Consider the following 23267-nt stretch of genomic DNA (forward strand, 5'->3'; position numbering starts at 1 on the left):
ACCGTCGAACGAGGGGTATCCCTCCGCTCGCAACGGCGCTACCTCTAGCGGTGTCAACGCCATCCATTGAGAAGGGTGCTGCTTTCACAGCATTCTCCGCTAACACAGCTCACCATCGGGGTAGGCTGACAGACCGCCTTGCTTCGTATCAGCCGAGAGGGCCCTCCCCTCCCCCCTGTCGTGGCGGGTGGGCAAACAGAGGCAGGGCAGACGACGACTCCGCTTCTTCGAGATGTGAAGTGGGTAGAGGAGCAGGAGGATACGTGGTGGATGGAGGCATTGCCCCCCCCCCCTCCCCTCCTTGGAATCGCGGAGAGTGGCATACCCATCATATCAACCCATCATCGCTGTCTTTGCCGATCATCCCTCCGCCTTTTCTCGCTTGTCGCGCGAAGACAACGCGCGCGCGCGCACACACACACACACACACTGGTGAGGCCGCCTCACAGCATCGCTTCGCGCACCTTGCGCGCCGTCTCGACCCGCGACTTTGCAAGCGCGAGCAGCCGTAGCAGACGGCGCGACTTGATATGAAGCTGTACCTCATGCGCGAGAATGCACAGGGAGATCACAAATCCGATGGGGAGGGCAACATTCGTGTACAGGTAGGCCACCTGAAAGTGGCGCTGGCCTAGTAGCGTGAAGAGCAGTGCGACTTGACTCGCCATCGACCACGTTGTCGACGGCCGCGGTGAGGAGACGCTGACGTCGCCACTCGCGCAGAAGGGTGGGATGACCCAGAGCACGTTCCGCAGGCTTTGCTGCCACTTGGTGCAGCCGTACACCACGAAGGATGGCGGTACCGGCATCGCGGCGCGCTCCGTGTCGGTAGCATACATGGCCGCCGTCGCTGCCTCGCCGGCGATGCTGCGCCACAACCACGTAAAATACATGAGCGACAGCAGAGCCTGGGAGAAAAAAAATAACATGATCAAATACGTCCAGGCGACCAGGCGCTCCAGGCTGCCACGCTCGCCGGACCACGACGTCCACGCCCGCCGCTGCGATCGCTGTTCTGCTCGCCGCTGCTGCGTAAGGCCACACAAACGCCTCAGCCGCATGGTCAAGTTGGGGATGCGAAGCTGGCGAGCCGCGCGCTCTACCCAGGTGCGCGACGCAGCGCACCCGCGCTGCGGCCGTTGGCCGAAGATCCACAGCGACTGGGAAGACGCGGGGCTAAATGATGCGCCGAGACCGCTGAGGTTTCTTCTGCCAATGGGGAAGGAGCGCACCATCGCCGTGGAAAAAACCCTCGACAGTGGCCGGCGTGGCAACAACGGCGGCAGCAGCGGCTTGCACGGGCTACCGCTGACATCCGCCGCTGCAGCAGAGGTGATGGTCTGCAGGGACGCCGTCTTAAAGTTGTCGAGCGCAGTGGCGACGGCGAGGCTCCCTACATCACCGGATATGTCAGGCGCCGGCGTGCTCTGCTCCGGTGTTTCCCGCTTCAGGCGCAAGATGTCGTCTACAGGCTCAAGCGTATCATCGGTAGTTAGAAAGACGGCTTCTCCATACTTGTCCTTGCCAGACTCCCTCAGCACTCTGCTCTGCTGCCGCAGAGCAGACCCCCTAGCGTTGACCTCGTCATCGTACACCGTCTCGTCACCGCCATCACAGAAGCCTCTTTCCCTGGGCGTGCACAGCACTATGGGAGATACTGCGTCAGACTCGTCGACCGCGAAGGCACCCACCATCGAGCCTCGACTGGCCAATTTAGGCAACAGGGCCGTCGCGTCTGGCCGCATGATAACGGACTCTGGCAGGTCGAAGAACAGCGCCACGTCCGGGTGCGGGTATGGAACGCAGGCGAAACACCACGACATCCAGCGAAGTCTACACAGCGCCGCCGCCGCCGCTGCCCCTTGACGGGCGGCCTCCTCCTCATCCTCGTCATCGTTGTGGCACCCGCGTGCGTTACTCTCGTGCAGCTGCCGCAGCGCGCGCCAGCGCAACGTGTGGCCGCCAATCAAGAGCACCACGTACGCGGCGGTGCCCAGGAGGCAGACTGGGACCAGCCAGAACCACAAGGCGGCGTTGGTGTCAAGCGCGAAGCTGTACCATGCGAAGTAGTAGTCGACCGAGAGTCGCCACTCGGCGAGGCCCGCGCAGACGAGAAAACCGAGCCCGATACCGAAGTACGTCATCGTTGGCACGGGTCCATCACGCCCAAAGATGGGGGATGAGGGCGCGGGAGCGGCCTTAACGGCTCCACCGGGGGACAGGAGAAGCGAGTCGGTGCGCACCGCACTCGCCGCGACCGCCGCTGCAGCCGGCGTCACCACGGACGTCGGCGGCGACGCTGGAAACACTCTTTGACAGCCAGCATCACTGCCGCTGAGCAGCTCCCGTGATGGCTGTTGCAACCGAGGCGCATCCCACGTGGCGGTGCGAGGATGATGGCCGTGGAGCAGGCTCCCTCCAGATTGCCTCTCCTCCGCCTCGAAAGGAGTAGTCAACGTCGTGATGGCACCGCCACCACCACCACCAGCATCACCAGGGGTAAGAAGGCTATCGATCTCGTGCACATCGCTAAAGCCACGCTGCATCACTTCTGCTGCCGGTGTCGCAAGCCCCATAAACGGGTAGGGTGATAGAGAAGGCGTTCCTACGCTCGATGCACTGCTGCGACCGCTGAGCGTCGAGTTGCTGACTATGGCGCCGCTAACACTCCTGACACCGAAGCAGCGCATGGCGCCGCCAGGCTCCGCAGGGTAGGCGCTGACGTTTGCGGGATCTCGCACAGGTGTCGCACTCCCGGAGATCGCCGCTCGCGCTACCATCGTCGCCGCACTCCGAACCCCACCGAATGGCCTCAGCGGGAGATGCAGCAGCGGCATGGTGGTGTGAGAGCCGATGCGATGCGCAAGACCGCTGCCGATACCGCCAGCACCGGGGCTGTGCAGCGGCCGCAGACGCAGACCTCTCGCTGACGACAGGGGCCGCATGCCCGCCATCTCAATCGACGTCGACGGTGACTCCGCACTGTCGACGAGCTTCTTGGTGGTGGTGGTGGGAAGGTGCGCCGTGCACCACACCCCAGCGATCCGAGCCGCTGCCACGGATGCCGAACCGACGCCGGCGCTGCTGGGCCTCGCGGCAAGTGATGTGCTGTTACAATGGAGGCCACCGTGCAGGCTGTGGTGCCTTCGAGATCGCTGCACAGTACTGAGCTGACGGTAGCGCGCGAGACTCCAAAGCATAACGCCAGCAACGAACAGCTCCAGCGCGAACAAGACCACCTCGGGGTGGTTGCACGCCACGGCGTACACTCGCACGCATGGCGGGGCCGCTGCCTCCGCCGCGGCGCTCGTCGCCAGCTGCGGAATCAGGGCTGGAACTGCATGCCACAAAAAAATGTGCGGGAGAAACGCGGCCGCGAAAAACCGCGCGAGGGTGCGCCACAGTGTGTCGTACCCGTACTCCAGGTAGCCCACCACGTCCATGGCCACCCCGGTTCCTGCGGTCACCGCTACGGGCGAGAGTGATGTTGGGCTGCCGGATCTGGTGGCGTCCGATGGTGCGCGGAGGAAGGGCGGCGGCGGCGCTCTGTAGACGCAGAGAGAGTTGACGGAGCCTGCAGGGGTGATGCGCGTTCTCTCTGTCGATGTCTCTGACACCGCGAGTGGCACAAGCAGTGAAGACGCAACTGAGGCGAACAGCTGAGGTGACGTGCTATCAATGTCACTGCTGTTGTCTCGGTTTCCAACGCCGGCAGCGACTACTTCGCGAGCCGCTGCTGGCGTTGTCATTCGTGAGAGCAGCGAGCTCGGCTGCATCTTCAAGGGGCCCGAGGGTGAGCCCGGCGCGGCAGCGGTTGTGGGGTATGTGGCAGCAGCAGTGGCAAAAGACTCGGATGTGCGAGGGGGGCACGATGGTGGCTGCTGCTGCGGCGCGTGTTCAAAGGCCGCCGCCCCACCAGCCTCGTGCCTCAGGGTGCCACCGACGCTGTTCGTTCGGCTGCCGTAGTCGGCGGGGTGCGCGGTGAGCGCAGCAGCGGAAGAGGCGACGCCCTTGAAAGTCGTGCTTGTTGTGCATGTCGCGGCCGCTGCTGCCTCTGCCGCTGCCGCTGCTTCTGCTACGGGGGCGGCAGCGGGGTACGAGAAGGGGCCCGCTGGAGAATTGGTCGGCTTCATCGCCCCTGCGGCTGGCGAGAGTCGCTCTTGGCAAATCGGAGGTGCTCTCGGCGTGCTTTCGGAGAGGGAGATCCGACTTTCCTGCTGACGAAGCAGAGGCGCGGTGGTGGTGGCGGCTGCTGATCCGCCTCGGTCGGCCAAGTCTACGTGCGGGGAGGATGCGGGCGGGGGGCTGGGAAGGTTGAGGGTGGCCATCGCGTCGGCACCATTGTACGGGTAGCTTACGCGACTCTCAAGATACACTTCTGCCGGTGTCGTTGCTGCGGCGGGCAGTGGCAGGATGCAACCCTCTTCCGCCGGCATGGCCGTGAAGCGGATAAGCCCATTCGAGGGGCAGCTCAGGGATGCCGATGCAGCCGCTGACACCGACGACTCGAACGACACGGGCGCGGTGAAGGGGCTGACGGTCAACGACTTTAGGGGCTGGGTTGCCGCGGCAGGTGCGACGGCGGCGGCAGGAGCGGCCGCACTGCTGTGCATTACCTGGGCGCTCTCGTTGTCGCTCACGACCACCCTCTCAAGCGCTTTGCTAGAAGCGGTCAGGAACATGTCAAGCGACGGCGGAACGGCAGCCAGCGCTGCCAACCGCGGCAGTCCCGACGCACTCGCCGCTGCGGAGCTTGCATTCTTTGTGCTAGCGTTCCTCCCACCAAGGCCGGACACCTTTCGGGTACCACCAGCGCCAGCACTGCTGCCCTTGTCGTTCTGATGACACAGGTCTGCCAACGGCAGGTGCTTCCTGCCGCATTGGGAGGGGCTTTGGCATTTGCGTGATGAAGGCAAGGATATCAGCTGCGGTTCGCGGTGCGGCAGGAGTGGCGGCATGACTGAGCAGAACCAGTGCGATGAGTGAACCTGAGCTGGTGCTGGACGCGCAAGAGCAGCAGGGAACGAAAAGAAACAGCGCCGAGTCGGTCTGCAGGATTCCTACTGTTTGGTTGTTGAACGTGTTAGGTCGTATTCGCGCACACACCTGCACGCGCTCCTCCGTATTAAGCACGGCTTGCAGGGTGCGCGCAGGAAGTGCCCACGCCTGGTATGTGTCTAGTTTTCTTTCTCCATGTAGAGAGTGAGAGAGAGAGGGTTGAGTGAGGGAGAGAGGAGGGAGGGGCATTACACGGAGGCCATTGAAGCGAGTCCGCATGTTCTACTCCGTCGAAATCCGACTTCTAGGGTGGACGGCGGCGGTAAGTATGTGCGTGCGCGGTCGTGCCGCGTACACCGAGCCGTTGGACTCACAGTGACGCGAAGGTTCGATACGTACGTGGCATCTACCTATCCAGTTATTTTGCTTGGTGTGCACGAGAGTGCGGCACCCACTCCCCATCCTGCGGGCTATCCTGTCACACGTGGTGATGTCGACCTGGATAGGATGGGTGTGGCACTGGCTCCAACACACCAGCACGCACGCATAGAGGGCGGCCTCAGGCAGGCACTCGAGTGGAGGCACGAAGGAATGAGCACACACACACACACACATGCACGCACGCACAGCTCTTCCTCGGCTTCTCTCTCGACGCCGACCACCGTCTGCAGTTCATGCGATACACATACAGAGTTCTTTAAAGTTCTCGACGTGCAGTTTCTCTTCCGTAGGTGTCGGTGCTGCCGGTCGGCGTTGACCGCGCCGCCTCTCCGCCTCCTTGAGTGCGTGCGTGCGTGCAAGTAATATGCAGAGGAGAAGCGGGAGGACGGCCCACTGATAGGCGTAAAATGGGCATGCAGACAGCCCTGCTCACAAGCGAGGCCAGCCTGTCGAGAGACCAGGCCCCTGTCGGTATGTTCGACAGATGCCAACACCACCGACCACGGGACCGAAGTGGCACTGCCGGTGGAGAAGGAGGCATGGCGAGCGGGTGGGTGGAACGAGGGGAGGGGAGGGGAGGGGGGGAAGGGGACAGACGCGGGCAGGCCGAAAACAAGAAGCAGCCCCCCCCCCCCCCCACACACACACACGATACGTACACGTGCCAACCACAACCCAGGCCCCTTCCCTCCCTTCAACAATAAAAAGAACGACTTTCTCATGTTGGCCGTACCTTCTGCGATGCCTCCCACTTTCCTCGGCGTCGTTTGCGTTTTGGAGGGTTTCGTCCGTCCGTTCCTCCCCCCTCCCTCTTCTCGCGCACACGCCCACAGTTGCGCTTCGACATACAGTGAATACATCCGTGTGTCTGCGGACGCTGTGTGGGGCTCGCGCCCCCCTCCCCCATCCCCTGTTTTCCTGTATCTGTCTCCCATCCCTTCCGGCCGGTGTCACGGTCGCCTCATTTTCGGTACTCTCAGTAACCACCGTCGCCGGTGCCGCCGATCGACTGTCGGTAGAAGTGGTACATCTGCCTCGCCTTCTCCACCGCTGCATCCCACTCCTGCTGCGTCTCCGCACCCGCGCCGCCACCGTGCGCCGTGACGTCTATGGCGTCACGACGGTCAACAACCGTGCCGCCGCTGCGGATCATCTCTTGAAAGATGTGCATTGCCAGTGCTGAGCCGTAATTACCACCGCCGTTGTCAGCGTAGTCTTCGGCCTCATCGTGCACCTCTTCTCCGCCTTCCTCGGCTTGTGACGCTGGCTGCCGCTCCTGCTGCGCTGCCTCACGTCCCTGGGGAGGCCCCCCGACATTGGCGGATGCTGCCGCCGCGGCGAGTGCTTTATGCTGTGGCGCCCTCAGCATCGGCTGAGCTCGGGTAGACTCGCACTCCTCTAACTCGACTGGCCCTGCCATTGCACCCGCCGTGGTGGTGGTGCCTGCTGCTGCTGCTGCACCAGATTTGCAGGCAGCGCCGCTTGCGTGCGTGCAGGACTGATGCTGACGATCGTTGTCATCGCAGCAGGCGTCGCCGCCGGTCAACTGCCACCGTTGATGATCCTTGACGACTTGCTGCAGGTAGGGGTTGATCTGCGGAACCCGGTACACCTTCTGCGTGAGTGAGGACCAGCCGAAGAACTCGCGGAGGTTCGCCCATATGCCGTTGTCGAACAGGCTGTAGACCCTGCTGCCCAGCGTGAAGCAGTACAGGCTGCTCTCGTCCTCGCTGTGCTCAACGTCGTAGAAGGTCAGGTTACGGGCTATAGCGTGTAGCTGGGTGCAGAGGGCATACACGACCATCAGGATCATCAAGGGCAGGATCACCTGGGAGTACGTGTAGGCGAAGCGGCGCCAGGCCGTCGCGAGCAGCGCTGTTTCAAATTTCTCCATAACAGCACGATCCATTTCCATCGCGACTGCCACGCGGGTCGTGCTGTGCCCCGGAGCGCGACCCGCCGCCGCCGCCGATGTGCGAGCCAAGCCCGCGAAACTGTTCATGAGACGCCTGTACTCGCATGCGTAGTAGTAGAAACAGCCCAGCATGGATAGCAGCGCGACCTGCAGCCACAAGAACGCACGGTGGTTGCCGCCGCCGATGGCGGTGTTCAGGTAGCCACAAAAGTGGTCGTAGCGGAGCACGACGCGCCGCAGCTGCGGACAGTACTGCGCTCGCAGCGGTTTCTTGACCATGGTGCGCAGATCAATGCTGTACAGCAGCTCTCTCTCGTACTCGCCCTGGGCGTTTCGCAGACTGGCGTAGATGCCTTTGCGCTGCCCTTCGGTGCTCGTCACGAGTCCCGGAGAGGAGAGAACCACGTACGCCGCGAGCACCCCAGTCGCCGTGACGACCGGGACAAGCCGCCAGCTGAGCGCTGTGTGGTCCTCCATGTGAAAGCTGTAGTACTGGTGATAGTAATACGTGGTGCAGAGCAGCAGGCACAGCCCTTGCGCGAGGACGAAGCCAACGCACCAGCCCAAGTCCGTAAGGGAACGGCTTTGAGCACGGCGTCTGTCGAGGCGCTGCATCCCGACGTAGACGCCGTATATGAGCGGCAGCAGACACAACAACACGAAAAAGTTGCGGATGATGCAACAGCAGATGTAAAAGAAGACGTGCGGCAGCGTTGCCGTCGCGACGAGCAGCACCACGTCCATGGGAGTGTGGCGCTTCCACAGGTACAGCGCTGGCTCCTCGCGCACCACTTTCTCACGTGATTGCGTGGTGTTCGCGTGGCTGTAGGCCGTCAGCAGCGCGCGCACCTTGCGCGGGCTCTTGTCGCGCTGCAGCTCGCGATGCCGGCGAAGGGCAGCGGCGGCGCTGGCGGACGTGGGCCACAGCATCACAATAAGCTCGTCTTTCCAGTACTGCTTCCACGACTGGGCAAGCGACGACTGCGACCGGGCGAGCTGCAGCGGTGTGACACCGCTGTGGTTGGCCGCGTGCACGTCGGCACCCTTGCTGAGTAGCGCTCGCACGAGGGCCACGTCGACGGTGCTCACCGCACAATGAAGTGGCGTGTCACCGCTGTGTAAAGCACCCATGTCGACGGCTTCGACCGCGGCAGCACCTAAACGGCCAACGCCGACACAGGGGGAGTGAGCAAAGTTTCTAGCTGGCGCCGTTGTGGTGGCGTTCGTGGTGGGCGACACCGAGCTCGCAGAAGATCGCGCGATGCTCCATGCGCTGTGCTGCCCCTCTGATGCATCAGCAGCGAAGAACATCGCCGCAGTCCCGGGTGTGCGGGGGCGGTTTTGGATGCAGTCCCGCCGAGGGTTCTTCGGGTCAACAGGCAACGCTTGACCAGGCTGCACCGGCGCTGGCGTTGCGGCGGCTGCCGCAGCATCGACGTCATCGCTCATGTTCACGTCCAGGCCAATTTGCTCAGTGAGGTAGAGCGCCGCGTAGGCGTTGCCGAGGGAGCGGCACGCCGTGTGCAGAAGCCGCTCCCGCACCGCCGCCGCGTAGAAGGCCTCCTCGCCCATCCACAGCCGCAGCGCCTCCATCACGTGAGGGTAGGCGACGGCGTAGCTCAGCACCGTACGCCCTTGCGCATCCTGCACGTTCAGGTCGGCACCCTTCGCCAGCAGTAGCTTTACCACTCGCATGTTCTGCCGCGAGGCTGCCATCATTAGCGGCGTCTGCCCATGACCACCGTGCATGGCCGCGTTCACATCGGCCCCGTTGTCGATGAGGAACGAAATAATGAGTTGGTTCTTGCACGGCGGGTTCAAGATGCTACTGGTGCTACCGCTGCTCGCGTCACCGTCATCAGCACGCTCATCCGTCTCGCGAGTCGCAGCGTGAAATCCACGCATGTTGTCACCTCCGGCACCGTCACCGCCGGCCATCTGGCCGCTGCTGCCGCCACCCTGAGCGTCGTCATCGTTCAGCACCTCCAGCGTACCTGCCGCGGCAATGTGTAGCGCCGACGCACCATCCTCGTCCCGGGTTGCGTTGACCGACACGCCACTCATCAGGAACGTTGTCAGAATCGCGAAGTCCGCATCACTGAGGACGCACTCGAAGAAGGTGCGCCGGTCAACGCGTGTGTTGAGGAGGTCAATCGACTTGTCGCGGTACGGCGCCGAGCCAGGGTCCGGCGTATTACCAGCATCGGGCTGCAAGTAATACAAGAGCGGCAGCGGCCCACCGTTCTTCTCGATGGCCTCGCGGAACACCTGCATGGTGGCAGGAGAGCACGCAGTCGGGGGACAGAGCGGGTGGGCAAGTGGTAGCGGGTGATGGATAGCTCGTGCGTGCGTGTGCGTGTGTCGGGGGGGGGAGGTGAGGGAGGAGGCAGAGAGAGAGAGAGATTTACCGCTAATGAAGAAGTGCCGGCACAAAATGGCAGCCAAGCAAGCAACGCACACACACACACACACACACACACACACACACACACACACAAAGAGTGGGTGAGGGGGTGCACCGGACCCTGGAATACTACTCACTGAGAGGTGTGTGTGTCTCGACGTCTTCCAGGCCTAAGACACGCACGAACCTCAACAACAACCCGCATATACAATGAGGTTGAGTGTCTCGACATTGATGGATGAGGGCAGGCAGTGTTCCTTACGAAGGTGATGGACGCCGAGGCACAGCAAGGGGGGGGGGAGGAGGAGGAGGGGGCTAGGGTAAAGCGGTGCCCCCCACCCCCCCCACACACACACACATGGGACAGAGAGAAAATGTCGGTGAGAACGGCGCGCCGGGCGGCGGGATGCTTGCTCCGGTAAACGATAGGAGCGGTGAAGGTGCTGACACGCTCGTTCTCCTCCCCTCCCCCCGTCTTCGGCTTGCTGTGCTTTCTATGAGATGGAGCCACTTCGGCTGGCACCTCGGCCTGCCAGCGCTCACGGCACACGTGCTGGCCAGAAGAAGAGGGCATACTACGCCTCACGTGACCGCTTTCGATTCGCCAGTGTGTTTGCTTCACCGAGCACTGCTGGCGCACCCCGTTCCACGGCGGCAGCAGCGCCCGTCGCGAGAACGACGCCGCTGCTACTTGTATTGGTGTTGCTACGCGCACTGCCATCCGCCGCCGCCGCTGCTACAGGTGCGAAGAGGCGACGTACCTTCGCCTGTTCCTGTTGTGCCAGCTCCTCGAACGGCACCGCGTCGTACGCGCGCAGGCCATCCAAGAGCTGGCGCAGCTTCGCCAAGCCCCGTTGCAGCTCTTCACGAGACCCCACCAGTCGCGCGAGCGCCTGGTCCATGTTTGCCTGCAGGGCATCTTCAGTCAAGGCCAGGCTCAGCTCTTCTGGTGTCTGGAGCACACCCACGCCGCCTTGATAACTTCGCTGCTGGTGATCAGTCGGCGAAGTTGCAAGCGGGGAGGCAGCAAACAAGTCAACGGCAGCACCCCGTGCTGTGCTGCTCAGCGCTCCATCACGGGCGGACGCCGTCGCCTCCGTGCGGGATGCCTGCTGCTGCTGCTGCTGCTGCTGCAGTGGCGCGTTCACGCCCGTACCGGATTCTGCTTGTCCCGCCTTGTACAGCTGCAGCGCCTTGCGGTAGCAGCCCACCTGTTTCGCCGCCTCCGCGCTCGCGAGAAAGGGAGTCCAGACGTGCTCGTGCAGGAGGTGACAGCCGCCGACTGGGAGCAGAGGCGCGTCGACAAGGGCCCGCTGCAGCACCGCCGTCACCGCCAGCGCAGACGCCGGGCTTGACGTCGCGGCTGCGCCAGAGGTGCTTGCCTGCGCGATCACCGCGCGCTGTGCTGCATCCAGCGCGCTGGGTATCGACGGTGCATCGTCCGTTGCAGCCGGTTGCGATGGTGGGGGGCGCAGAGAGCGGGGCGTCTCACCTATCAGGAACGGGTTGCGCGAGACGCGCTCGAGCACATAAGACGCGAAGGAAGGTTCTGGCGCGCTGGCCGGTGGTGCGGTACTGCTCACGACGCCCGCGGCGGATGACAGCGAGGACATGAGCGGCAACGGCATATCAGCTTGCTTTAGCGTCTTCGCGGCGTTCGGCGGCGCGGCTGTGGAGGAGGAGGACGAGAGTACGTGCGGTGCGCGCGTGCGCGTGGGATACGGCGTGGATGCTGGACAAGGTAGAAGAGAGGCGGAGGAAGCTGTAGAGGACATGCGGATGCGCGCAAGGAGGCGAGACGCCGGCACTGCCGTGATCGCCGCCCGACATGAGGGCAGGGAGGGAATGGGAGGGGGGGGGGACGGAGAGGAAGGCCCTGTGACAGAAGTGCGGAGGGGGGGGCTGCTGCTGCGGCGGCACATACGCACTTCCTGCACACAAGCGCGTCGGAGTGTGCGGACACACACGCGGAGAGAGAAGGGGGTTGTGGGGGTGGCGAAAGGAGAGAGCGCCCCTGAAGAAGCAGAAGAGGAAGGCCTGCGCCGGCAACCGCGCCGGTGCAGCCAGCGGAGACCAGCGAGGGAGGCAGCGAAAAGAAGGCAGTATCCTCGGCGTCGGTGGCGGGGCGGAGGGCAAAGAGGACGGATGCGACCTGCGAGCGAGACGAGAATGGAAGCTCGCTCGAGAGGTGAGGAGAAGGAAGGGAGCAACAGCACGAGCGACAAGATATCATCGTGCGCGCACCGCGTGACGCTGATGTCGATATGCGGATGCTGCTCGCCGTCTCCCCTGTCCTTGCTCTACTCTAGCATCATAGGGCTCTTGATGCGCTGAACAGCCGCGGCGGAGCTGGCGGGCAGGGGCTGAAGCTGGAAGAGAGCACCTTGCAGGAGGAAGACGTAACGCAACAGGAAGGTGACGCTACGAAGGGCGATCTTCCACCACGCACACTCCTCAACAGGGCTTACCGGTTGCCTCGATGCCCTTGTTGCCTGCGAAGGTTGGGCCGCGGCGTTGGCGCTGGTCTGATTTGCTGTTAGTCGCGGTGATACCACCTGCCACGAGTCCAGCGTTTGGGCCCGCTTCGCATCTGCCTGTCGTCCCTCCGCTGCGAAGGGAAGATGTGCCGCGCCTGCTCTGCCCGCCGCGTCCACACACGTTCAGTGCTCAGGGGCGCCTGATGCCTCCCCCTCCCCCACCCCCACACCGCCACTGCTGGCGCCTTCGTGGGCTCCCGTCGCCACGGCCGCCGCCGTTTCCAGCCCCCCCCCCCCCCCGCCCCGGCTCACGGCTTGTGCAGCATCAACGCGATCAACACCGACACCGCCGATAGTCCCACAGAGCGTCGGAGAAGGCACTATCCTCGTTGTCGCTCCCCCCCTCCAGCAGCGGTGCATGCGATGATGGCCGGTGGACTATCTAGCACCGCTGCTGCCGCCGGTTCCGCCCCCCCCCCCTCTCTCTCTCTCCCCCCCCCTCCCGCATCGCTCTGCTTCGTGTGTCGTTGCGGCTGTGGCCGCCCCTTGGCGGTGGCGGAGACGACGATGGCGGCGATGCACCAATAACAGCACCACTGCCTGTCGCCTAGTCTCAGCGTTCGGTGAGACGGGGAGCAGGCGATGCCGCAGGGGAGCGCACGTCAGAGGGGAGGGCAGGGCGTGGATGAGGTGGGGGAGAGACAGGCCGCGTCTTCCGTGCGGGACGTGCGCGAGTGTGCATGGGTCTGCGGAGACGTGATCGAGGAGAGTCCCACATATCAAAACAAGTGAAGGTGCGAGGTAGAGAGACGTGAGGCGAGGGCGGGTGGGAGATGGGAGAGATGCGCCGAGTGACATCCATCAAGCAGGCTCGTGCGCAACGTTTCTGCTCCTGTCCCGATAGCCGGCACGCATCAGCCGGCCGCGCGAGTGCTTTCCATTGTGCAGGATGATGGCGAATGACGGCGCTTGAATCGCTTCTGGAGAGTGGCGCGCGATGCGGCTGCAGAAGATTACCCAGAGAGAGAGGGAGAGAGACTTGAGTAGACACACACACACACACACACACACACACACACACACACACACACACACACACACACAGGCGGAGAAATCGAGAAGACGGGGAGAGGACGGCCAAAGGCGGTGATGGGGAGGAGTAAGGGATAAGGGCGGGGCAGCCCATATCGAGTCATACATACCTCCTCCCCTCCAACCGCCTCGCCCATCACCGGCAACGACGTTGCACACCGCCGCACCACCACCGTGAAGTGTTTCTTCGCCCCTCCCCTTATCCCTCTCCTCCATCCATATCCACAGACGCACGCACACGCGAACACACACACACACACACACAACGCGCACACGTGTGTGTGTGTGTGTGTGTGAGGTGTTGGAGGGGGGGGGGCGAAGCCTCGCTCACTCTGTGATGGATGGGCGTCAAAGTCCCGCTACATCACCACGCATTCTTCCTTACCGCGGCTGCCACGCCCGTTCTGTCGGTGCAGCCGTGATGCCGGCACAGCCTTCGCGGTTGGGCTTGCTTCTGGCCTTTGCTGGCCAATAACAGGCAACGTCGCGACGCCGCCGCCGCCGTTCACGAAGCGCTGCTGTTGCCGTTGCTGCCGTTGAGAGGGCGCTCTTAATGGTGACATGGGAGGCTGCACCAGAGAGGCATAATTTGAGGCCCCATGATGCTGGGCGTGCAGCTGCCTGGACGGGTGAGGCGATGCCTGCGCTGTATCGCTTAAGAAGCACTCACTTACCTGCAGCGAGGCGGACTCGCTAGTGCCCGAGAAGCTGGACGCCCCGCCGCCCCCGATGCTTGCACCAGTCCTCCTAGAAAGGTGCACCGGGGAAGAGGAGCGTGGTGCAGCCGCGGGTTGTGGTAGACCGGATCCTGAGTGTGAGCTGCCGGAAACCGCGATGGAGATCGCTGGCGGCGGCGCCGCGAGGTCCCCGTCATGACCCGTCTTTATGAACTTCAGAGTCTGCAAGAACTGCCGAAGGCTAACGTACCCGGTACGCCGCTCATCGCACAGCTGGAAGTGCCGCATCGCCTGCTCAGGCGTCTGCGCGTACCCGTGCCTCAAGCATAGGTAGCGGAAGCTGCTTGCGTCGATGACGCCGTTGTACTCGGGGTCGGCGGTCCGAAATTGCAAGAGGGCGTCGGTGTACTCGTACCGGCTAAGACCGAACAGCGCCGATGGGTCTGGCTGATGCGTGCTGAGCCAACGCAGAAAGTCATCCTGAGAGATGTACCCCTTGCACGCGTGATCCATGCTGGCGAAGATAACGCCAACGTCGTCCTCACGCTGGACAAAGTTCATGCAGAAGCACAAGTCTCGCAGCCGCCCGCGGCTCAGACGGCCGGTGCCGCCATCGAACATCATAAAGATTCCGACGAGCTGGTCGTACTCGATCTGCGAGAGCCCGTAGCGCCGCCAGAGCTCTTGGGGGTGGGACGGCGAGGCGCTGGTCGACGTGCAAGTGTGCGACGCGCTGTCATTTGTGGGGCCCGTATGTGGTGTCTGCAGCGGAAATGTGACCATACACGAGCTGTTCGCCGATACCGCCTCAGCAGGAATACAGTTCTGCGAGGGATCGACGCTGTCTCTCAATGGTGACATGTCGCTGGCTCGCAGCGTCGCCGACGACGGGTCGTCGCCGATGGGGATGTAGCCATCCTCGATCTCGCGCTGCGCCCGGCGCGGGCCATTGCAGACGGCGGGCTGGGAGGCCGGCGGCGATGGGGACGCCTGTGCGCCGCCCTCTCGAGTCGGCATTCCCTCAGCCGGCGGCGATGCTGTCGAGAAGGCCACGTCTGACAGCCCTGTGGAGTGGTGATTCGACTTCACGGCGCCGTCCACCCCCGTGCAGGTGTGCTGCTGCTCCGAAGACTCTCGCGTCCCTCGCCAGTGGCAGTACCGACACTCCACCTCGATCATCAGCACTGAGTTCAGCAGCATACGGTTGGGCTTCTTGTCGCTCTGTAAGACAGTTTGGCACAGCGGGCACTGAAAGTTCTGCATGATCATCGGCTGCACCGCGTGCTGCGCGCGGGCGGCGTCGATGCACCGCTTGCAGAAGATGTCGCCGCATGGCACCAATTCCACCGGATCCGCCCAGGAGTCGTGGCAGAGCGGGCACAGAAACAGAGGGTCTATATTCTGCCCTGGCACCATCGTAAACTGCCGCGACGGCAGCGGGACGTCCATGATGACGACGGCGAGAGAGGGTTGGCGCGTACGTCCGTGTGCGCGTGCGTGCGGGTGTCTGCGTGTATAATATCGATGCCCGTCCACGGATCACCGCTGCCGGGGATGGCCAACAGAGAAACGCGATGCTACCAGTGAATCTGCAGAGCAGCACGGCAAGCGCGATGTATATGTCTATACGGAGCCCGTGAGGACGCGCAGGAGAGGCGCGTGGGGTGCCGGTGGCAGGCGGGCCTTGGAAGTGTGGGCACGGTCAGGACACGCGCACACAGAGACATACCGAGGTGCACTGCAGCAGAAGACTAACGAGCCACCACCACCACGAGCCACCACCAAACGGAAAAGAGAAGACAGCGAGAACCGATGCGCTTGTTCGCTCTGGCGACGTGCAGCCTCGGAGGTGGGCGGTATGATGGGGGCGTGGAGGGGGAGGGCTGTGTGATGTGGCGCTGAGCACGGCAGCCAGACAGCCTCCTCAAACCGAAAACGAAGGGCGGCCGTACCGGCGACTGCTATGAATGGTCACAGAAACAAATTCACGAGCACTGTCGGATGTACAGAGAGGCGCGCGCGGCTCTCGCAGTCAGCGCTGTGCACGCGCGCGTACGGCTAGCGGCAGCGGCGGTGGCGCTTGACGTGGTGACGTGGCGAGGGACGACAGTGGCAGCGCGCACAGGAAGAGTGAGACACGCGAAGGGGAAAGCAGGGATGATACGCACACACGCAACAACAGAAGACAACCGAAGGAAAGCTTTGCTGACGTGCAGATAGCGTGTGCACGCATGTGTGTGTGTGTGTGTGTGTAGCGCGCTCCCGTTTGAGGGGAGGGGGTGCACACGGACGTGCAACCGCGGAGAAACACCTGCACGTGCAGCCACAGACACACAGGACACATCGACAGATGCGGCCCCACCACCACCACCAAGCAAGAGCAGCAACGAGAGAGAGAGAGGAAGAGGGGTGTCAGAGGAGAGAGAGAGAGTGCAGTTGTCAACGTGTGCGTGTCTGGCACATGAGAGAAGGCTTGCAAATGGGTGATGACTGCGAAACACCTGACTCGGCTGGCGGTGGTGGCGGTCTTCGTCACTGTCTGGCCAGTTGTGGCGATTCCACTGCCACAGAGCGAAAGCAATGAGTGCCGCAGCTGCGCCACGAGAGAAGGCGGGATAGATGGACTCGCCCGGTCTCACGAGATGTGTCGCCTCCTCGCCCTCGCATGGGTGCGCGTCGTTCGCACGAGCGTGTCCTCTCTTCCCATCTTCGTCGCCCGCGCAAGAGAGGTGTGCGCGTGCTTGCCCTCCCCTCTCCCTCGTCCCCCACGCAGGAACTTCAGGCGTCGCTGCTGTCTTTGAGGTCACATCGAATGGGGAGTGGGAGGGGGGGGGGAGAGGCAGACCAAAACATCAGCGAAGGGTGGCGGCTACTTACATCACGTATGCGCACATACGCTGAGGCACGGCCATCTGTTTCTACTGGGCAGGGGGGGGGGTGACACACACACACACACACACACACACAGACACAGACACAGGCACATTTACAACGGCACAGCTCATTCCCCCACCAGGGTGCACGCACGCATGCGTGCGGCTGGATTGGTGCGTCGTCAGACACACATATACATAAGACAGAAACAGACACACACACACACACACGCTCCTACGCGCCGAGTTACGGTCGCAGCATTGAGTAGGCGACGTCCATCACATCTGCCTCGATGCGCGGGTACGTGGCGTGGTGGGCGAGCACGCGCTTGCACACGTCGATCGCCTTCACCGGCTCGCCGCCGCGTAGGTAGTTGAACCCCAGCTTGTATCCGACAGCCGGGTCGGACTCCTGCACCAGCTCCCAGGCTTTCTGATAGCAGCGCGAGGCGTCCTTGTGCTTCTGGTTCCGCTCGTAGATCATGCCGAGCGCGTTCCAGGCGGAACCGCAGCCCTGATTGGCCGCCAGCACCTGCTGCAGCACGAACCGAGCATTGTCGAGCTGGCCCTCCTGCGTGTCCATGTACGCCTGCAAGAGCATCGCACGCTCGATTGTGTCTTCCTCGGAGCACGTGAGGATTGCGATCGGAGGCGAGATAATGATCGGGGCTGGCGGCTCCGCGGCGTCGCCCTTGCTTTTGTCCGCCTGCTTCGTCACCGGCATCTTCGTCATGACCTTCTTGTTCTCCAGCAACCTAGCCAGCACGTTCCGCGCGGCCGTCTCCTGCCCAGAAACGTAGAGGCTGATGGCCAGCCCGAGAAACGCCTCCGGGTGCACCACCTTGCACTGCAGCGCGAAGGCGAGTGTGGCCGTGCTGCTGCCGCTGCTGCGCTGCGCCAGCTCCGCGGCGATCTCGTGCATGCTGGCCAGCAGCTGGAGGTCGTCGTCGTCGTCCGAGTCGCTGTCACCGACACACCGCGGCTTCTTCCCTGCTTTGGCGGTGTCTTGGCCGCTGCCACTTCTGCCTTTCTTCTCGGCGGTCGTCGCGCCGCACGCCGCTCTGGCGCCGGACACGCCGCCGGTTTCAGCAGCCACGATGCACTCCAGGAATAGATGCAGCGCTGTCTCGAGCTCCTCCGGGCGTCGCGTCGCCATCGCACAGTACGCCTGAAGGATGCGTCTTTCCTCGCTGTGCACCGGCAGCAGCAACAGCAGCTGCTCCGCGTAGCGTATGTTGTCGTGCAGCTCCGCCCCACCGGTCGCGGCGGCCGCCGGGTTCGTGCCTCGCACCCAGAGATCCTGCGTGGTCGGTACGAGGTAAATTCGGATCATACACACCAACGCCCGCGTGCACCACGCGTTGTCGGTTGGCAGACGCGCCAAGTTGAAGTGTCGCAGCGCCTCGGCGTTGTTGTTGCAGAGGTGCTCGTAGAGGCCTCGTGCGTAGCTCAGGCCCGGGTCGGCGCGCTGGCCCGCCGGTACGGCTGCCGCCGCCCTGCCCAACGCGTCCTTGGCCTCCGTCAGCTGTCCGGCGTGGTAGAGCAGGATGAGGTAGTAGACCAGAGCCTCGTAATGCTGGGGGGTCTTCCTTAGAAGGTCATCGAACATGTCTCGAGCGTCCTCGGTGCGACCCTGCTGCGTGTACAGGTTTGCCAGCAGTATCACGGCATCCGCATTCCTCGAACCGCCGTCTGCCATGCGCAGCACTGTCGTGCAGTGCCGCTCGCACCCGTCCATGTCACCGGTGCGGTAGCAGAGCTGCGCCGACTCGAGCTGCGCGCACTCGTTCGACTCATCGTACGTGATGGCCTCGCGCAGGTACTCCCGCGCGTTCGTCAGCCGGGCCGCAACAGCGGACTGGAGCGCCAGCGCCGCGGCAGCCTCTACCTTCTTGTCCGTCATGATGACCGAGGAGGGTGGTGGCGCAGGGGTGCTGTAGATGCACCGCGTGCCTAGCTCGGTGCAAATCCCCGACATGACGACGCGCTGCTCGGCGTTCACTTCGGCTGTTTCGGCGCGCAGCTGCTGCTCGATGAGGCGCCGCTGCAGCGAGCGGGCTGTGAGAAGAGCCGTGAGGGCCGCATCGCCGTGATCGCCCTCACTGCCAGTGTCAGCGGTGCCTTGCGCGCTCAACGGAACCGTCCACGGCTGGTCGCGCAGCACCTTGTACAGGAGGAGATACAGGTTGATCCGCTCAATCGCCGTCCCTACCGTTTCCGCAGACCCCGCCGCTGCTGCGGACGCCACCCCTGCACCGGCGTCGTTTGTGGAGGGAAGCTCGTACACGGGGGACATCACAATGGTCTCGCGCGCAGCGTCTATGCGGCCCAGCCGCCACTGCAGCGTGGCGAGGTCGGCCCGCACGATGGAGAGGTGCGGGTCGGACATGAGCGCGTCGTGGTGGTACCGGATTGCCTTGGCGTAGTCGTGCGCCGCGACGAGAGCGCGGCCGACGCGCACAGACAGCTCGCTGCTGGATGGCGAGAGCGCTCTGGCCTTCTCGTATGCCGCGATCGCCTGCTCCGGCTCCTGAATTGCTGAGTAGGCTTCGCCAAGCGCCACGTAGCTCTGTGCGGACGGTGCCGCCTCGGCCATCTCCTGGAAGCACTGTATGTACATGCCCAAGTTGTGCTTCTGCGTGAGGAAGAGCTTGCCAAGCTGCGAGCGGGCAGCCGTGTAGAACTCGCTCTTGCTCGGCACCTGCCGCAGCAGCTCAATGCCTCTGTCGACATCTGTGCGCGCGGCCAGCATCGCCTGCGCAATGACGACGCGCCCTATCTGCGCCGAGTCTCGGAACTGGAGAGCTGCCTCCGCCAGTGTCGCGCGCGCCGCGTCCACGTCGCGCACGCGCAGCTGCGCCTGCGCCAGCTGTATGTACAGAGTCGCTGTCTCCGGCACGCTGAGCGGGTTCGCTGGCTTTCCCGCGGAGGACGCGGTGGCCGCGCTCTTCACCGTGCCGTGGGCGCGCTTCAACGACGCGAGAGCCTCCGCGTACTTGCCCGTGGTGCCTTGCACTGTGCCGAGTAGCAGGTTATAGAGGGGTTGCTCCTGTAGGGAGAAGTCGAGGGTCAGCGCCCGCTCCAGGGCCTGGGTGGCGAGCTTGACATCCCCCATGTACTGGCATATATGGCTCGACAGCAGGAAGGCGTCCGGCAGCGGCTGCTCCTGCATGAGAAGCGTGTTCTTGAGCAGATTCTGCGCCCTGCGCACGTCACCTGTGACGAACCACACCTTGGCCAGCATCAGCTGCGCCTCCATGCAGGCCGGCAGGTGCTGCACGACGAACTCGAGATGGCGCCCGCACTTCTCGCCGACCACGTCCGTGTGCTTGAACATCGGGTCCGGTGGTTCGTTGCGGCAGTGCATGAGGTAGGCATGGGCGATGGCGAGCGCAACGGGGGCGTTGAGGTGCACATACACCTCCATTCCAGATCCCGCGCGCTCCTTGACGTCTTGCTTGATCGCCTCGGCTGCCTGATCCAGATACCGTAACACCGCTGTCTCCTCTTCCATGCCGCGCCGGCGCCACCGCAGCTGCGCGTTCAGCATGCTAAGCTCCGCGTTGCGCTGTGCAGCCGGCTGTAGCTGATTACAAAATTGTAGCTGCGTCGCTGCCTCCTCCAAGTCGCCCTGGTGCAAGAGGCACGTCACGGTCCCCAGGAGCGGGTCCAGGCTGTCCGTCAGCGTTGCGGCCTTGCGGAAAGTCGCCACGGCAGTCTTGTAGTCATGTCGGTACAGCTGCTGGTACCCCAACCCGCAGAGCACATCCCCGCTGCGGCTATCCAGCGCACACGCCATTTCCGAAAACTGCGTGGTGATGTTTAACAGATCCAGCCGATCACCCGCCAGGCGAGAGAAGACAAGCGCGAATTGGTGCAGCAGTGCCACGTTGCGCGGCTCCTTGGCCCGCACGGCGTCGAGCAGGCGGCGTAACCGCACCGGTGCGGCGTCTTGACGGGTGTCCTTCCCTATCGCGTAGAGCGCCTCGAGTGCGAGGGCCTCGACATTGCCCCTGTCGTGGGCGAGGATGCGGTGGGTCACCTCTATCGCCTGCTCCCAGTCATCGGCCTGCATGAGCAGACGCGCCTTGCCCACCAGTGGCGGGATGCTGCAGCTCGGATAAAGGACGACAAGGCGGTCCAGCAGGCTCCGCGCCTTCGTCAACTGCGTCTTGCGCTCGAGGAAGGCCACGTAGCCAAGCGCGGCGTTCATGTCGGTCCACTTGGTGGTGCCGCTCCCACCGCCGCCGGCCTCATTGCCAGCCTGAAAAAACGAGTACTGCGCCTCCTCCATCTCCAGCATGCTGGAGAACAGCGTGCCGGCCTTCTCCAGCAGCGCACCACGGCCCGACAGCAGATCTACCCAGCCGCGGATGGTGCCGTAGTTCGTGTACTCGTCCCGGTATGCCATCGCCGCCTCGTTGTCCGTGAACTTGAGCAGGATGTCTCTGGCTGCGTTGATGTTCCCAGCGGCCCAGCACAACGCCGCCGCTTGAACCCAGCCACCCATGTTGTCAGCCACTTCGAAGCCGTCGAGCTTCGCCTCCGTCTGCGCGACGCCCTCCTGGTCGCGGTTATGCTTGTAAATGAGTTGCATGCCCATGAGCGCCGGCACGGCGGTGGCGCGGCGCGACTCCACAGTCTTGTACTCGCGAATGGCATCGTTCGCCATGCCTTGCCGATCCAGCGTCAGCGCCCGCCACACACGGAACATGTGATCATCCGTGGACTGGATGACGGACAGGCACACCTCCTCCGCATGGTGCCAGTACTTCTCTCGCACATAGAAGAGAAGGAGGGCGTAGTTTGTGCGAAGGATCGTGGCGGTCATGGCTGCGGCGTCGGTAACGATGTGCCGTAGGTTTTTCGCAGAAGTCGAGCCCGACCAGCGGGAGTGACTTGGGACGGTTTCTTAGGGTCGCTGACTGCCTCTACGCTCTCTGTGCGTGCGTGCGAGGAGTAGTGCGTCCTTACAGCTGCCGTCTCCTTCCTAATTTCTTCGTCTGCTGCACGTGATAGTGGCTGCTGCGAGGGTCGTTGTGGGTGTATGTGTAAGTGTTCCAGGGTATGCAGCTCCAGTGCGACGGCGCGTCAGCCGCTGGGAAGAGATGGGGAAGGAGGGGGGGGGGGTGCATGGAGCAAGGAGAAGACGTGAAAAACAACTAGAGAAGAGAGCATCGCACCGTCCACTCCATGGCATCCCTCCGGCGCCAGCCGCCGATCCGTAGGTGCGGGCGCCCGCGCTTGCACGTAAGACGAGCCCGACGCGATTCGCCAACACGCTGTGCGTGCCTCTCCAGCACGACAACGCCACACTCCCAGAGAATCTCATCCCCACACATCCGCCACGCCGCTGCCGTGATTGCTGCGCACGTCCTCCAAGATCAGTGCTTCTACAGATATGCATACTTGAAAATCGCTCGTGCGCAGCTCAGTGGGAGCGCACCAGCCCTATAAACACACACACACACACACACACACACACACACAGACACACGCCCCGCTTGCACGGGGTCGCTCCTCCTCGATCGCACACTCTCTGATGGGTTTTGTTCGACCAACGCACACACACGCGTGCGCACACGCGCGGTGGTCGTCTATGTGGCGCAAGCAACAGCGGAGACAGCGGTCGAGGAAAGGCCATCATTCGGTGCGGACACGCGCGGGGTGCGCGGCAGTCGTGCACACACCCACACACACACACACACTCGCACACACAGCAGCGGCAGGCGGGGGGGGGGCGACGGGCCGAGAGAGTGCCGCGTCAGCCAAGGCTTGAACTTGAAACGGAACTGAAAGCAGTCGCTCATGTGAATGGGTCCGATTGAAGGGCTAACTTCACTCGAGTGCTAAGGGATGTGTCGCATCATGCGCGTGGCCACCGTGCGCCCGCACACCCTCCTCGTCCTCCCCGCGCTCGCACCCGCACGCGCACATACGCACGCTGCATCTCCGTTGCTGCTATCACAGACTGCACAACGGATGCACAGCTCTGCACAGTCTGCTTACACAAGCACGTGCTCGGGTGAGGCGCACCAGCCACACACACACACACACACCACGCACACACACACACACACACAGACACACGCCCCGCTTGCACGGGGTCGCTCCTCCTCGATCGCACACTCTCTGATGGGTTTTGTTCGACCAACGCACACACACGCGTGCGCACACGCGCGGTGGTCGTCTATGTGGCGCAAGCAACAGCGGAGACAGCGGTCGAGGAAAGGCCATCATTCGGTGCGGACACGCGCGGGGTGCGCGGCAGTCGTGCACACACCCACCCACACACACACACACTCGCACACACAGCAGCGGCAGGCGGGGGGGGGCGACGGGCCGAGAGAGTGCCGCATCAGCCAAGGCTTGAACTTGAAACGGAACTGA

General features: G+C 63.4%; 5 protein-coding genes across 5 annotated transcripts; all 5 read right to left on the reverse strand.

Moving 5' to 3' along the window:
• Positions 1 to 443: 443 nt before the first annotated feature.
• Positions 444 to 4958, reverse strand: LMJF_04_0510 (hypothetical protein; the record flags this gene model as incomplete). Its single annotated transcript, XM_883493.1, has 1 exon — positions 444 to 4958. One exon carries the CDS (start codon positions 4956 to 4958, stop codon positions 444 to 446), a length of 4515 nt encoding a protein of 1504 aa, XP_888586.1.
• A 1457-nt stretch (positions 4959 to 6415) lies between these two features.
• Positions 6416 to 9628, reverse strand: LMJF_04_0520 (putative huntingtin interacting protein (HIP); the record flags this gene model as incomplete). Its single annotated transcript, XM_883495.1, has 1 exon — positions 6416 to 9628. The coding sequence occupies one exon, from the start codon at positions 9626 to 9628 to the stop codon at positions 6416 to 6418; it is 3213 nt and encodes a 1070-aa protein (XP_888588.1).
• Positions 9629 to 10333: 705 nt separating this feature from the next.
• Positions 10334 to 11680, reverse strand: LMJF_04_0530 (conserved hypothetical protein; the record flags this gene model as incomplete). Its single annotated transcript, XM_883497.1, has 1 exon — positions 10334 to 11680. The coding sequence occupies one exon, from the start codon at positions 11678 to 11680 to the stop codon at positions 10334 to 10336; it is 1347 nt and encodes a 448-aa protein (XP_888590.1).
• A 2006-nt stretch (positions 11681 to 13686) lies between these two features.
• Positions 13687 to 15453, reverse strand: LMJF_04_0540 (conserved hypothetical protein; the record flags this gene model as incomplete). Its single annotated transcript, XM_883499.1, has 1 exon — positions 13687 to 15453. The coding sequence occupies one exon, from the start codon at positions 15451 to 15453 to the stop codon at positions 13687 to 13689; it is 1767 nt and encodes a 588-aa protein (XP_888592.1).
• A 1671-nt stretch (positions 15454 to 17124) lies between these two features.
• On the reverse strand, positions 17125 to 21708 carry LMJF_04_0550 (conserved hypothetical protein; the record flags this gene model as incomplete). Its single annotated transcript, XM_883501.1, has 1 exon — positions 17125 to 21708. One exon carries the CDS (start codon positions 21706 to 21708, stop codon positions 17125 to 17127), a length of 4584 nt encoding a protein of 1527 aa, XP_888594.1.
• Between the last annotated feature and the right edge of the window lie 1559 nt (positions 21709 to 23267).

Source organism: Leishmania major, chromosome 4, assembly GCF_000002725.2.
Source record: "Leishmania major strain Friedlin complete genome, chromosome 4".
NCBI lineage: Eukaryota > Euglenozoa > Kinetoplastea > Trypanosomatida > Trypanosomatidae > Leishmania > Leishmania major.